The 14,434-nt window shown below is 52.4% G+C and overlaps 1 protein-coding gene across 4 annotated transcripts in view; it reads left to right on the forward strand.

Annotated features, from left to right (window-relative positions):
• The first annotated feature begins 375 nt into the window (after positions 1-375).
• CTDP1 (CTD phosphatase 1) overlaps positions 376-14,434 on the forward strand; it is an 80,807-nt gene continuing 66,748 nt past the window's right edge. Inside the window, exons 1-4 of one of the 4 annotated variants that reach the window (XM_087439379.1) lie at positions 376-799; positions 11,478-11,561; positions 12,285-12,378; positions 14,204-14,332. In XM_087439379.1, the coding sequence (XP_087295505.1) occupies positions 495-799; positions 11,478-11,561; positions 12,285-12,378; positions 14,204-14,332 (612 nt within the window). In that variant the 5' untranslated portion in view covers positions 376-494. The remainder of the gene's footprint in view (positions 800-11,477; positions 11,562-12,284; positions 12,379-14,203; positions 14,333-14,434) is intronic. The other 3 variants (XM_087439380.1, XM_087439378.1, XM_004422652.3) reach the window with 3 other exon arrangements.

Here is a 14,434-nt window from a genome sequence, read left to right on the forward strand (position 1 = left end):
CAGCGCCTGACGAAGCCGTGGCACGGCGGCCCGCATTGCATGCCGGGCCTCGTAGTTCTCACGTCGCCGGGCCTGAGCTCGTGACGGGCGGGGCTGTGGGTCGGCGGCCCGGGTTGCATGCCGGGACCCGTAGTCCCAGGACGCCAGCGACCCTAGGGCAGATGGGGCGTGTGGTGACACTGTTCTTGCCAGGCCCACCCCGCACGGTGGTCCTAGGACGCTTCCGGTACTCGGGCCGGCGCAGCGCCTCTCGCGCCCGCGTGGGCGTGTGTTTACCCGCAGGCCCCTCGGCGCACGCGCACGTACGCGGCGTCACGTGATATTGCACGCCGTCCCGGAAGTCGGCGCGGGCCAGGGCGGCGGGTGGAAGCCGGTGCCGGAGCGGGAATCGCAGCGCCGCCGTCGCCGCCTGGGCCGGGTCGCCCACCCGCGATGGGCGTCGGGCCCTGAACGCCCGCCCGCCGCCGCGTTTCCTCAGCGACCCGCCGGCCGCGATGGAGGCGCCGCTCGCCGGCCGCCTTCCCGCCGAGGGCGCCGCGCCGGCCGCCGTGGCTGAGGTGCGCTGCCCGGGCCCCGGGCCGCTGCGCCTGCTCGAGTGGAGGGTGGCGGCGGGCGCGGCCGTGCGCCTCGGCTCCGTGCTGGCAGTGTGCGAGGCCGCCGCGTCCGCGCAGCCCGCTGGGCCCGCCCCTGCCCGCGCCGGCGCCGGGGGTTGCGTGCGCGCCGAGCGCCGGTTGAGGTCGGAGCGCGCCGGCGTGGTGCGGGAGCTGTGCGCGCAACCCGGCCAAGTGGTGGCCCCCGGGTGAGTGGGGCCCGGGGGAGGGGAAGGGAGGGGGTGCCGGACCAGGAGAGGGGATGGGGCCGGGATCTGGAGGGGGTCTCGGGCCGGGAGAGGGGAGGGGAGGGGAAGGGGTCCCGGGCCGGGAGCGGGGAGGCGGCCGGGGTCTGGAGGGGGTTTCGGGCCAGGAGAGGGGATGGGAGGGGAAGGGAGGGGGCCGGGGTCTGGAGGGGGTCTTGGTCCCGGCACTGGGCGGGAAAGGGTCCCCAGGACTGCAGCTGAAGGGGCTGTGCTCACTGTGCGTTTGCGGCTGTTTCTAAGGTTGGACGACAGTCACTGCTTGTGATTTTATCAAATGCAGGTGTTTGCCTTTAAAAGAACTCCTGAGCCGCCGAAGTTGCACTCTAGGAAACAGTGTGGTCGTTCCTTTTTTTCTGTAGTAGGTGCCTCCCCGTCTCTGAGATGCCGCGTTTGTAAGTTAAGAAAACTCGGGCAGCTCCACGCTTCTCGCGGTATAAACTGGGGGGGGGGGAGTGCGCTTCTTTAGGTTTGAGTAAATCTTGTGAAGCACGGTTGTGAAACCTGGCGCAGTTTTGCATTAGAGCTCGGGAAGGGGTTGCAGTCTCCCGCTAGTGGTTCAGGGCGACAGAATAGAAGCACACTCTCCCACCGTAGGCTCTAGCTCTCTGTACGTGCGTTTTAACCTCATAAAGAGCCTTTTTTCTTTTTTTGCATTGTGTGAATCCGATAGTCTACCTGTCTGAGTTTACCGGTGTTGTGCTCTGAGATTAGGTTGATGTGTGGGCACAGGTGTGTGCCCGTGGCGTGACTGTGGTTGTCATTGTCAGGAGCAGAAAGCCAGGGTAGGTGAGCGTTCCTGCGTGTGGTGATTGGTGCACAGCTTTCCTCTGCGGAGCCACAGGGCATCCTGGGTGTTCAGACCCTTTCTGCCCACGTTGGCCAGCCTCTGGCGCACGGTGCCACTTGCTTTGGTCTTTGCTCCTCTCCCTGTGGCTTGCACTGATCCTCTGGCTGTTGAGCATCTGCCGCTTGCCCTCCACCCCCCAAGAAGCTGATGACCAGGATAGGATGGGAAAGGACTGGTCTTTCTCTCAGCCCCAGGAGCCTCATCCTGTGTTCCCTTTTCCTAGGTCATTGTTTGGAGATAGAGTCTGGGTCCTCAGCCTTCAGCTCAGGCCCCCACGCCTGCCCACGGAATGCAGGTGGGGTGGAAGGGGAGCTGCCTCGCGGCACCCTCCACCGGAGCCCCCTGCCTGGCTTCTCGGAAGACAGGGGCTCACTGTGCCGTACATGTGACACTATGGTATGCTGCTGTTATCTTGGAGTCAGATCTTACCTGACCATCGCTTGCGCCCTAATGAGCCCATAAACCCGTCAATCCATAAATTATGGAGGTGAAGCCCAATGCTGTGTGTCGCTGTGTAGAAAACCCTGAAGTGAAAAGCTCTTCTCGGTGTTGTCCTGTTTCTCTGGTGTAGAAGGCTACCAAGGCCCAGACAGGGCAGTGACAGGTCACAGCTGGTGAGAAACACCACATGCAGTGCTTTGACCCCATCACCTGGTCTGGCCAATCGCAGGAGCCCAATGCATTGATCTCACCAATCAGCCAGTTCCCAGCTGTGAATAGTCTTTTTCTTTTGGTGTGTTTGGTGTTGAGATCCTGGGGTGTCTCACTGCGGTGGTCTGTCACGGGTTCCTTGAGAGCCTGTTGAGTGGCAGCGTTTCTCCTGGGATGCAGGTGTGAGTGAGTATGAGGAAGGCACCAGCACAGAGCCAGGCTTACCTGGCTGGAGCTGTTGTTGCCATCGTCATCGCTGTCATCAGCAGGATTCATCCTGACCGCATCGGGTTATTCTCTGGCAATGAACAGTTCTAGGAGCTTAGAAATGTTGCATCTGGGTGTAGTGGAAATGATCACCCCATTACCGTTGCGACCTGTGGTAAGATTGTATGTGTTTGTAGTGCTTCATGCCATCAGGTAGAGGTAGGAACTATCCTTACTCCACAGACTGAGGAGGGGACTGAGGTCCAGAGGTTTTGATGTGTGCAGCACCTTACCTTGCTGAGGCCTGCCTCGTTTTCTCCTCCGTGTTGCCCTCTCCTTAGGCCATTCTTCATCCAGAGAGTCTCAGTGGGGGCAAGTAGATAGAAAGACGATTTATGTTTTTGTAATATTTATGTGGGTTAAAATTATCTTGATTTGAAAATATCGTGACAGGGTACCATTTGTCAGAAACCAACTCTGTTAGTTATTAGTTTACCTAATGATGTCCTTCCTTGTTTGCTCTTTTGTCTGTCGTCATTGACTGGGAGATGCTGAAGTCCCCCAAAAAAAGGAAGATATGTAAAATAATCAGGGAATGAGTAAGGGAATGAGTTACCATCGAGATGGGTAAGGAGGAGGCTGTGGGAGCATCTTTGTTCTCAGTGGGCGTCTGACCAGCTTTGTCTGTGCCCCGTACCTGGTTTGTCTGCAGGAAGAAAGTCTGCCTCAGCCAGTCTGGGGTGAGCGGCGCCGGAGAGCAGGAAGGAGGATTGCTGGATAACGTGAAGGCCCAGCCGTCGCAGTATTGCTGTCTCCCTTGCTCTGTAGACTGAAGAATAAGGAAAACAACCTGCGATTAGTACCTCGTTTTAGGGTTCTAAAATTAGGTAGTGACGCTTTTTATTAAATTCTAAACACAGTTCAGTCAGTGCACTAAAGTAATCATCTAGAGAAGTCTTGCCTTGGAGTCAGGAAATTACTTTCTCATCCTGATCTCAAGAATCTTGAAGAATTAGTAGATTCTTTTAGTTAAATCATTTTATCCTTCCCTGTTGACGTGTGCACTATTTAAATATTAGTTAAAAAGACATTTTTGTCTAAAACTGGGGAAATTGTCATTTTGTTTACTTGAACCCATTAAACTTAATCTCTGCTTCAAACGGATTCCTGTTTTGTTTTTCTCCAATTTTCGCTTAACAGAAAACCATTGGCCTTTTTACTCCCTTAGTTCTCTGTACATGCGTGATTTATGTTTGCTGCAGTTGTTTTGATTTGTAGGTATCTTGTCTGATCTTTTAAATAAAGGCCTTTGAACCAATGGCCTTTGAAGCGTGTCTGCCTAAAAAATGATGTGTAGGTTTAAAGAAATTGTAGTGTGCGTTGTCAGATTTATCTCCATTTTCATGTTTTCTTTAAAATTAGTTTTAAACTGGGTCCACGAAATCAGATATCTGGTTAGAAGAATGGGTAAATCTTCAACTTTGTATATATTTTAAAAAACTGCACAAATATTGATATTAAAGCTGTAAATGACAACAACAAGTAATGTACTGTGTCAGTTGTCTCAGAAAAAATGATGCTTTTTATATTTGGGGAGTGAGCGAATCTAGAGAAAATACAGCAAATCAGTTTCACAGTATTTGCATAATATCTTAAAAAACAGGTATACTTCGTAATGATCGTAAATAGGTTTTAAATATTACTCGTTGAGCATTTTATATTTACAGAATTCCTTATAATTTCCAGAAGAACTTGAGCTAAACTTTAACTTATTTAATCTTTGTATTTTGAAGTAGCTTTAAAAGAGGTTCATGGTTTTCGTGTAGTGTTTTCAGTTTTGGACGCTGCTGGCTCCATACTGTCTTGATGCATTTCGTGTGCTGGTTCTAAGGTGTGGGAATGACGGAGTTCAGTCCACCTTGTGCGTTAACTGATAGATGTGTGCTTAGCCCGCGCTGCTTTTCACCTGAGCATGCCATGGGGATGGTGCTGCTTTTTAAGGCTGGAAGCATGTAAAATTGCTGGCATGTTATTTTGAAGAATTTCATGGCCCTCCAGGGTACGGGCTGGAGACACTACGGCTGTGAGGCTGTTGACCCAGCAGTCGGGGAGAGCCTGGGTGCATGTGGTTCTACCTGCTTTTGAAACATGTTAGGAAGATAGAGTTTGTCCAGTAAGTCACCCTGGAGCACACTGGAATTGTGTGCAGTTTTAAGAGGGCTCTGTAGGACTTCCTTTGTCGAGTCTCAGTAGCGGGCCTAGATTCCGACTCACTGGGAGTGGGTAGTCCCATCCTCGTTAGTCTCTTCTTCAGACGCTGTGGCCTTTCCTCTTAAAACCATGGATTCAGAGGCCAGGCCAGAGCGGGCCCAGGTTCTCTGCTGTGGCTTTGTCTTAGCTTGGGGTGGTGTCCAGCTTCGTGCCCAGCTTGAGTGATGGTGGGGTGTTGATGGCCATGTCCCCCCCACCCCCACTGCCCGCAGTACTTGTAGACAAAACAAGTACGCCTTGAGCTCCTTTTGGACATAATTTCAGACTTAGTGGGACCTTGCAAGAATAGTACCAAGAATTCTGAAGAGCTTCACCCAGATTTCCCAAATGCTGACATTTCACCATATTTATTTATCCTTCTCCCCCCTTGCACACGTTATTTTTTTCTAAAGGTGAGGTGTAAGTTGCAGGCGTGATGTCACTTTACCCCTGAATACTTTGATTTCCTAAAAACCGAGACATTCTCCTACCCAACCGCAGTGCGGTTCTCAGAACCAGGGTGACTGGTGCAGGGCTTTTCTGCTCTGCCGGTTCCCTGCTGGGCCCCAGCGTCCTTTGTAGCGCGAGAGACTCTGTCTGGGTCACGTGGTGTGGTCAGTGCCAGGCTCGCCAGTCTCCTCTGGCCTAGGGCAGCTCCTCTGTCTTCTCCCTTTATCTTTGCATTGTGGGCTGGTGGTTTTGCACAGTGGCCGTCAGTTAGGCTCTGGTGTGCATTGGCCAGGATGTCACCGGGGTGTCCATGTGTGCTCTGAGCAGCCCTCCTGGCGGCACATGGTGTCAGTTTGTGCCATTCTGGTTTGTTTGCTGTTGATCCCTTGGTTAAGGTGGTGTCTGTGGTGGAAAATGACTAATTTTCCTGTTGTAAGTGTCAAGTATCTTGTGAGAGATACTTTATTACTCAGTATCTTAAATTTTCATCAAACTGTTACCCACCGTTTTTGGCATCTATTGATTCTTGTCTGACTCTGCTAGTTTTATCCGGATTGTCCAATGGTGATGTTCTTGATTCCATTCCTTCTGCATTTCTTGGTTGGCCTTCTACTGTAAAAACAGTTAATTTATCAGTGTGGACTCACGGATTCATATTTTATTCAAGGATTGTAGTCCATTGCTATTATTTGCCTTGATGCTCAGGTTATCCCAGATTTGGCCAGTGGGAGCCCCTTCAAGCTAGCTCCTCTGACAAGGCCCCTTCCGTCTTAGAGCGTGGCCCTGTTTCTGACACAAATGGCATTTAGCCTCCTCCTTTCCAGCTGTAGCCCTGGAATCAGCCATCTCGCCAAGAAATCCCGCTTCTTTTTGGTGGAGAAGGGCATTTAGCAACCAAGATCTGGAGCACGGCATAGTCTCTTCTTCCCCAGTATGTGTCCATACTCAGACATCAGGAGCCTACAAGGATTCTTGAGCTCTCCTAATCCGTAAGGGGAAGAGGCAAGGCTGGACCCACCCAAACCCAGTATTTAATAGCAATTGCTTGACGAGCATCGAGTTCAGGCGCTCAGCTCCTTAACACTTGGCTGATGTACCTCGTGCCCTCCGATCTTCCCATTAGAGCAGACCCAAAAGCTGATGAGTACAAAAAATTCAGGGGAGTTTGGTACTTGTATATTTTGGGAGAAATAGCTTGTTTAGAAATTGCATTTCATGATTTTCCTGTGGATTTTCTTCAGGGACAAACCAGGAAGTTCTCATTTGTTTGTGACTGGACGTTCTGGGGCTGGTATCTTTGGTGGAAGCGCTGTGTTCACGGCACGTTCGTCCCTTTACAGTGTGGTGGCTGTTTAGGGGCTAAGGGGAGAAACACTCAGATCCACTGAGTGCCTGTCACCCCTGGCTTGTGTCCGTGTCCTCAGAGGTGAAGAGAGGGAACATCTTGCACCGAAAAAGGACATTGCTGTTACGGTGTTTCTAATCCCTTTCCCTCTCCCATGGCCACTCCATCTCTGTCTTTGAGAGTTGTTTAGCTGTGCAAAGATGCGGAAGGGGTCTGCTGGGGTAGTGTTGTACCTAGCTCTGACCCTGAAAGGCAGCTCTGAACGATCTTTTAACTGAGACAGAATAAAGGCTGTTTCCCTTCCTTGTAACTTAGACTGCATGTTTCTGAGATGCTGCGCCCTGGGCCTCATGCAAGTGTAAGTGAGGCAGGCAAACAGCTGGTTGCCTCGGCCGCACATCTGAGCCTTGTGTGAAGGTCACAGACCATCACGGGCTGCAGTCGGGCAGTGCTGTGTGTGTGTGTGTGTATGTGTGTGTCCCGCGGGGTCCAGTCCAGCAACAGCTCTGAGCCCCAGGCCTCTCCTGCCATCCTCCCCAAGCTGAAGAACTCCAGAAACTGGGCTTGCCAGGCAGTTGGGTGAGCAGACTGTGCTGTGCAATATACAAGTACCAAACTGCCCTGAATTTTTTGTACTCATCAGCTTTTGGGTCTGCTCTCTCTACTGGGCAGATCGGAGGGCACAAGGTGCATCAGAAAGAGCCAAGTGTTAAGGAGCTGAGCGCCTGAATTCTATGCTCGTTGAGCGATCACTATTAAATACTGGGTCTGGGTGGGTCCGGCCTTCCTTCTTCCCCTTATGGATTAGGAGAGCTCAAGAATCCTTGTAGGCTCCTGATGTCTGAGTGTGGACATGTTCTGGGGAAGAAGCGACTGTGCTCGCCCCTGCCTGCCTTGGGTGCCTGCTGGCCGGCCAGGCTTTGCCCAAGACTCAGAAACAAGTTAGGGCCAGTGCCTCCCTGCTCCCTCAAGGACTCTGCGTCTGGTGGGTCTTCTGGTTACAGCTTAGCGAGGAGGGCATGCCACCTGGGGCGGTGGGAGCAGACTTCCAGGAGGAAGTGCAGCTCTGGGTGCAGGAAGGTGCTTGGGTTGTTCAGACAGAAAGATGAGGTGGGCGTAGTGAGTAGTAGGTGGGGACCTCCAACAGTGCTTGGAGGCACATTATTGGCCAAGCACACGGGTCACGGTGGCCGTGGAGTGGCGGAGGGGCTGCAGCACCAGCCCCCTGGGACTTGGCCCCCACGCTCCTCTGTTCTTGCTGTGGTATTCTGTCAGAAGGCCTTTCTGGAAGGTCACCAACAACTCTCAACCGCCAAATCTGATGGCCTTGGCCTCTTTGTTGTAATAACTAGTGCAGTGCCCGAGTTTTAAGTGCACAGTTTGGTGAGTCTTGATGAACGTATGTGCCTTGGAACCAGCACCCACAGTCAGGATGCGGACGCCTCCCTCCCTCTCCAGGCATCTGGTTTCTCTTGGGGGCGTTGAACACTGACTCTTACTTCCTTTCTTAAAACGTCCCCTCCATGTGTCTGTCCTGGGCCTGGCTCTGCAGCCTCTGTGAGCACTGATTTTTTTTTAATTGACATTCTTTTGTCTGCACATCCCTTAATTGTTGGGGTTCCCCAAAGGCCCATTGTTGTCTGTTTTCTCCTTGGTGGTTACGCCCTGGCCTGGCACTCGGGCCTGTCAGGTCTGCATCCCAGCCCTGGCCCATCCACGTCCGGCGTGCATTCAGCTGAGGCGCCTGCGCCTCCCTCGCTCTGTTTCCAGGCGAACTTGCTGGTCTTGTTTGTACGTCGCTCCTGTTTGTGTCCTCTCTCCTTCCGTGTGTCTGGTCAACCATCAGCCTGCAGGTTCATTCCAGGGGTGTGTGGGGATGTCTGCCTTCCTACTTGGTTCAGGCATCCCTTGGTGTCTCCTGCCGTCCCGGTGCAGTCAGCGTCTGCTCACCCCGCTCCCGCTGCCCAGGCCCTTCGGTGGAACCCTCCTGTGGGTCCTCTGTGCTGCCTTACAGGCTCGAGATCTCTGCTCTCAAATCCTCCACTCCCTCACTCCTGTTCTCACGCCGGGAGGGAGGCCTGAAGCCCCTTGCACCTCGCCTGTGCTGCCCGGCCGCGGCTCTTCTTCTCTCCGTTGTGTGTCGAAACCCAGATATCATCTGTCTGTGAGGCTGTCCTAAGAGCTTCCTTCCACCTCAAGTAGAGTTAGTCATCTAGAATGAGTCGCCCCACCCACTCTGGGTTCCTGTTGAATCTTAGTGACCTGGGTAAGACACGGATTTCTTAATAAGGATACAGAAAACTTGATAAATTGGACTTTATCAAAATTAAAAACCTAGTCTTCAAAAAACACTGTTAAGAAAACGAAAAGGCAGACCACAGCCTGGAAACACGTACATCACATATCTCCAACCTGGTTGTTGGTTGAGCTAGAGACACACCAAATTTTCCTTGAGGTTAATGTTTTTCGGGGAGATTGGTGAAATCCTCTTAGTACATTTTTGAGATTCCTGAGAAAATATCCCCAAAGCCATAAGTTTTAGTTTAAAAATAAGTGAAGTGAACGAATGCAAACTCTGTAAGTCTCCCCCATCAGCTGTGCCCACAGAGGAGAAGCGGCTTCTCAAGGCCCAGCCCCTAGGTCACACACACCTGAGCCTGGAGCCCACCCATCACGCGTGCTCGTGCGGCCTGTGTGTGCTCATGTGGTGGGTGGGCAGCAGAGCCTGAAATTAGAGTGTCATCAGCATCAGTGCTTTTAAGAACTTGTCAGTTGGTGGATGAACCAGTTTACTCTGTTTCTCATAAAACCTACCCCGGCATTCCAAGGGGCAAACAGCAGACTTTTACCAGGTTCCAGAGGACCCCGCAAGCGCCCCTGATAGACCCTTTAAAAGACTCATTAGTGAATGATTGAAATACGCCTTTGATGACTGTCAGGAAAGTGCCTGGGGTCCTTTTGCGGCTCTGCCAGTGTAATCCAAGACAGTTTCACGTCATCTTCCCCACGTGCGTTTGGGATAGCAGGACAGGCGAGGAAGGGGCCCCAGTAGGAGGGAGTCTGAATTACAGGTGTTTTCAAGTGGGGTCTGGGCAGGTGGGTGGGACCCCATGGACAGGGGCGTGCCCTTACTGCGGCAGGAGTGGGGTGTCCTCGTGAGGGCTGGTTTGGAGGTCCTGCGAGTGGTGAACCGAGGGACCCAGACCGGGTGGCCTCTCCGGGGGGGGGGGGTGGGATTAGAAACAGGTGAGGGAGCTCCTGTGCGGGGACCCGGCGAGCCTAGATAACTGGAAGAGCGGTGTCTGGGTGAAGGCATTTCAGGGTGCCCAGGCAGTGGGCTGGGTTTTAGTGTGCGTGGGGTGCTGTGGAGCCAAGTGAGTAGAGAAGGCCAGCTGGGCCAGGGTCCCGAAGCCAGACCCGAACGCCCGCTCTGGAACCAGAGGCACAAGCCTCAGTGGGGAAGGGCTGAAGAAATGCAGGGTGCCCAGAGGAGGTGGACAGCAAGCCAGGGCAGAACTTCCCTTGGCACGTGGATCACCAGGGGCCACAGCTGGTGGAAGCCTGGAGCACGAAGACGTCCTTGACCAAGTGCTGTAGGGAAGGAAAGGTTGCCCTGAGGAGCCATGTGTGGTCTGGTGCAGGGGTTTATCCATTCCTCTTGTTTATTTAAGATTGGGGAAATTGAGGCAGATTTTTAGGTAGATGTTTAAGTGGCATTAAGGCAGGGGAGAGCACGCCCCAAGGAAAGGGTGTGGACTGATGGAGCACATCCCTGGAGAGCGAGCAGGGGAAGAGGTGCCCCACCATGTGACCCAGCACCGTGGTGTGGGGCCGAGCACCCGGCCAGGCTGTGGATACACAGTGGATACTGAGGTCCCTGGCCGCATCCAGGGTGCCCTGAGCAGCTGGTTGTGAGTGCTAGGGACAGAAGGGAGGGGAAGAAAGAGGCTCCTGCAGGGAGAGTGTTGCTCCCTGGTTGGAGGTATATCCATTTGGTAGCTCTATCAGCCCTGACAATCAGTTGCAGCCGGGAGCCTCCAGGATGCACCTGGGCAAGGAGGGCGGGGGCATAGCCAATTATCTGAGTGTGAGGCCCTGGCTGGCCCTGACTCTTCAGACTTCAGAGAATGTCTCTGTCTTTCGTGGCCTGATTTTGTGAGGAAAGGGCCCGCTCCACAGACACTGGCCTGACACGTGGCCCCAGTGCCCTGGGTCTGAGCGAGGCTCAGCTGGGTCGGCAGTCCCCACCGTCCTGAGTCGTGGGGCCTCTGGGGCACTGACTCGACAGGTGCTCTGATCACACAGCCTTTAGGTTCACACGCTGATTGGCTGCCTTCTAGGAGTGCTGCCAGGTGACCAGTGTTTGATGTGAACATACAAAGAAAATAGTAATTTCTGTGTTTATAAAAACTAAAAGTATTACAATAGTTCTATCAGAAAAACGTAGATGAATCATAGCCTCTTTCTAGACTGGGAGGTAACAATCACTTGTTGCTCGGTATTAACAAAGTTGTTCCTTGTTGAGGTAACCAGAGTTTCAGTTTTTATAAATTGTTTATCAGAAATAAGAGGATCGCGTATAAATATTTAATACATTTTGAGACAGCTTTCATGTTATCCCCAAGTCTCTCCTGAAGGACGTCCTTAGTTCTTTCAGCTGTGTTGTACGCACTTTTGTTTTGTTTTACGTTAAGAGACTCCTGGGTGAAAAGGCCCTTCATTTTATAGCCTGAGAAGTGGAGCCCTGCAGCGTGATGCAACTTGCCTGAAGTCACACGGGGGTCCCTGGGGGGCTGGTGCAAGACTCCGGTGCCTATTCCCGCTCCGGTGCTTCCCTTTCCAACTGTGGTTGTCTTCATCCCTGTTTCTAGAGCGGTGCTGGTGCGGTTAGAAGGATGTAGCCACCCAGTTGTCATGAAGGGCCTGTGCGCCGAGTGTGGCCAGGACCTAACCCAGTAAGTACTTGCAGCTGGAGCACGAGCACGCGGCACCTCGCGGTGTTTGAGAGGAGGTGCCCTGGGGGTGCAAAGAGATGAGATGTCTGAGGGCCAGGGTGGAGGGCGAGGAGCCCCACCGCGATTGCAGACAGCAGACACCCCTCCCTTACCTGGCCGTGAAAAGTCAGTTAGCTTCTGGCTGTATTTCTTTAAGTTCTGAAAGCACTAAATTCTGTCTGATGCTCATGCCAGGTATGGGAGGAAAGTGCTAGCAGGTTGAGCTTTGCTTCTCGCCCCAGCTGAAAAAGCTGCGCATCCCTTAATGTCTGGAGCAGCCATCCCTGAAGGTGGCCTGTACTTCACAACCCCCAGGCCCCGTCTTGCACCTGGGGCTACTTTACCACCAGTGTCAAGGGGTTACCCTCAATTACACATGTTGAGCCTTGGACCACTCTGTGTTTTCAGTTTGAGGGCCTCTGTGTTTTGGTGTGACCATCAGTTTATTTTCACAGAGAACTTTGTGAATGTGACTGTTACTTAATTTTTTACCAGTTTTCCTGTCTGTTTTCAGACAGTGGTGGATATTTTAGCTGTGGTCAACAGAGTAAAATTCTGCAGTTAGCTAGCACTATATGTCAACTAGAGTATGAATTGAAATCATGTCACCTACAATTCAGTGTGCTTCCTGATACAGGTACTCAGTTCCAGGCCTTCATCTCACACCCCTTCTCGCGTCCACAGGTTGCAGAGTAAGAACGGGAAGCAGCAGGTTCCGCTGTCCACGGCCACCGTGTCGATGGTGCACAGTGTCCCAGAGCTGATGGTGAGCTCCGAGGTAAGTCCAAGTGCTCGAGAAGACATCTCCTGGGGCCAGTGGAGCATCTGCGGGCCTCACCTACTCTGTAGAGGGACGTTTGGAGAAAATGTCAGATGTGTAATGGTCGTTATTTCTGAAATAACCACTGAGGGGACAGATAGTGCTTGTGGAATGTGTTGTCTTCCTGCAAAACCCAAGGCTGCACTTCTTCCTTTTTCTTTCCCAGACCACTGCTGCGCCTGCTCTGGAGGCATGGAGCTCTCCAGGGTGCTGCTGCTTTGCAGGGCTCAAATCCAGTGTGGTCAGGGAGGGACGTGAGGCGGGGAGCTGGAGCATGTCTGGGAGCCATAGGAGCACGTGAGCAGGGACAAGGGGAAGGTAGTGTGCAGGCTGCCACGTGGAGAACAGGTGGCAGGGCTGGGAGCGAGTGGGCACAGGCCATGCGAGAGGTGAGAGTGTCAGATCTGAGAGGGCATTGGTGGTGCTAGGCACGTGGATGTGGGGTGGAGGGAGAGGGGCACCTCACTGCAGTGCTCCTGGGGGGCGAGCCCCACGCATCTGTGTACCAGCAGACACAGGCACACAGGAATTGAAAAGACAAGAAGCTTGGGGTTTTACCTTGAGTGTCTGTTACTTTTTATACATTCTAAGAATCCCTAGGCAGTGTTGGTCGGAGGCATCCTGACAGCTCGTGTTTTCATGGGCTAAGGGTGTAAATGGGGTGAGGAGCATCACCAGGACGGAGCAGGAGGCCAGCACCCATCTCCCAGGGTCACATAAAAGCTGGGTTCTCGTCTTAGTTATAAAGCACTGTTAGAGCTGCACATTTTTGTGCATAGGCAGGTAAAATGTTTTTCTGTGTTATAATTTTATTGGATTTGTGCTGTTAAATGGTATATACCTTGTTTGTTTTTTGTAGGAAAGACAAATGTGAGATGCATGATTCTAGTTTTTCTGACTTACTGAACTTTAAACAAATATAATACATGAGAGAGAGAGTGTGTGTGTGTGTGTATAAAACAAAACTAGGAAGTTTGGGATAAAAAGAGAGGAGAATGTTCCCCACTGTTTCTGCTATAACAGAGTAACTGTTGGCTTTTCTCCATAATCCCTTTCAGGAACAGGCAGAATTCTCCTGCGTAACCTAATCAGGAACAGGAGTCGGTCTGTTGATAGTAGTAGCTGAATATCGGTTACCATGAGAAATCGTAAAACGATGCACACCGTGAGGCACTTGTCACTGTTATGTGTCTGGTTCCCTCTGTTGGCTGATGTGAGGTAGGGCCAGGGCCCCACCCAGAGGAGAGCCGGCGCTGGCCCCGTGTGGGCGACATCTGTGCTGCACTGTCTCCAACCCGCCCGGGTCTCTCCCGAGGTGACGAGACAGCGCTGAGCGTGCAGGAACCTGAGACTCGTGCTGCCTCTCTCCCGCCTGGCCCTTGTTTCCCGTTGTCCACCCTTCTCCCAGCTCAACTTCCTGCTGTCTTCATTGATTCTCCACCTCTTTGTGTTGAGTTGCTCCGTAGCATTCAACTGAATGTTTATAGATACAACTACTCTATTTTCCCCTCATTTTTCATCGGTTTGTGTATTTAATTAGATTACAGAATTAGGATCACAAGCGATTTGGGCCAGAGCAAGCTAGCTGTGGGCAACTGCGGTGTGGCCCCCTGGCCCCGTGGGATACGTTAACTTGCAGCAGGTTTGGCTGGCCAGGAAGGCAGTGTGGAGGGTGGTGAAGGACATCTCTCAACTTCTTCTTGTTTTTCTTGATAAAATTGAACTTTATTTTGGATCCAAATATACTTACTTTTCACTTTTCTTTTTTTCTTTTTAATTTTAGCAAGCTGAGCAGCTGGGAAGGGAAGACCAGCAACGACTGCATCGAAACAGAAAGCTGGTGCTCATGGTCGACTTGGACCAGACCTTGATCCACACGACAGAGCAGCACTGCCAGCAGATGTCAAACAAGGTGAGGCCTTGGCGACATCTGGAGGCTTCTTCGGGCCAGCAGATGCAGGAGCAGACACTGGCTCCCCGTCAGCCCTGCCCATCTGGGCCTCCTCCACAGGCC

The sequence above is a fragment of the Ceratotherium simum genome, chromosome 14 (genome assembly GCF_057802395.1).
Source record: "Ceratotherium simum simum isolate JZ-2026a chromosome 14, ASM5780239v1, whole genome shotgun sequence".
Taxonomy (NCBI): Eukaryota; Metazoa; Chordata; class Mammalia; order Perissodactyla; family Rhinocerotidae; genus Ceratotherium; species Ceratotherium simum.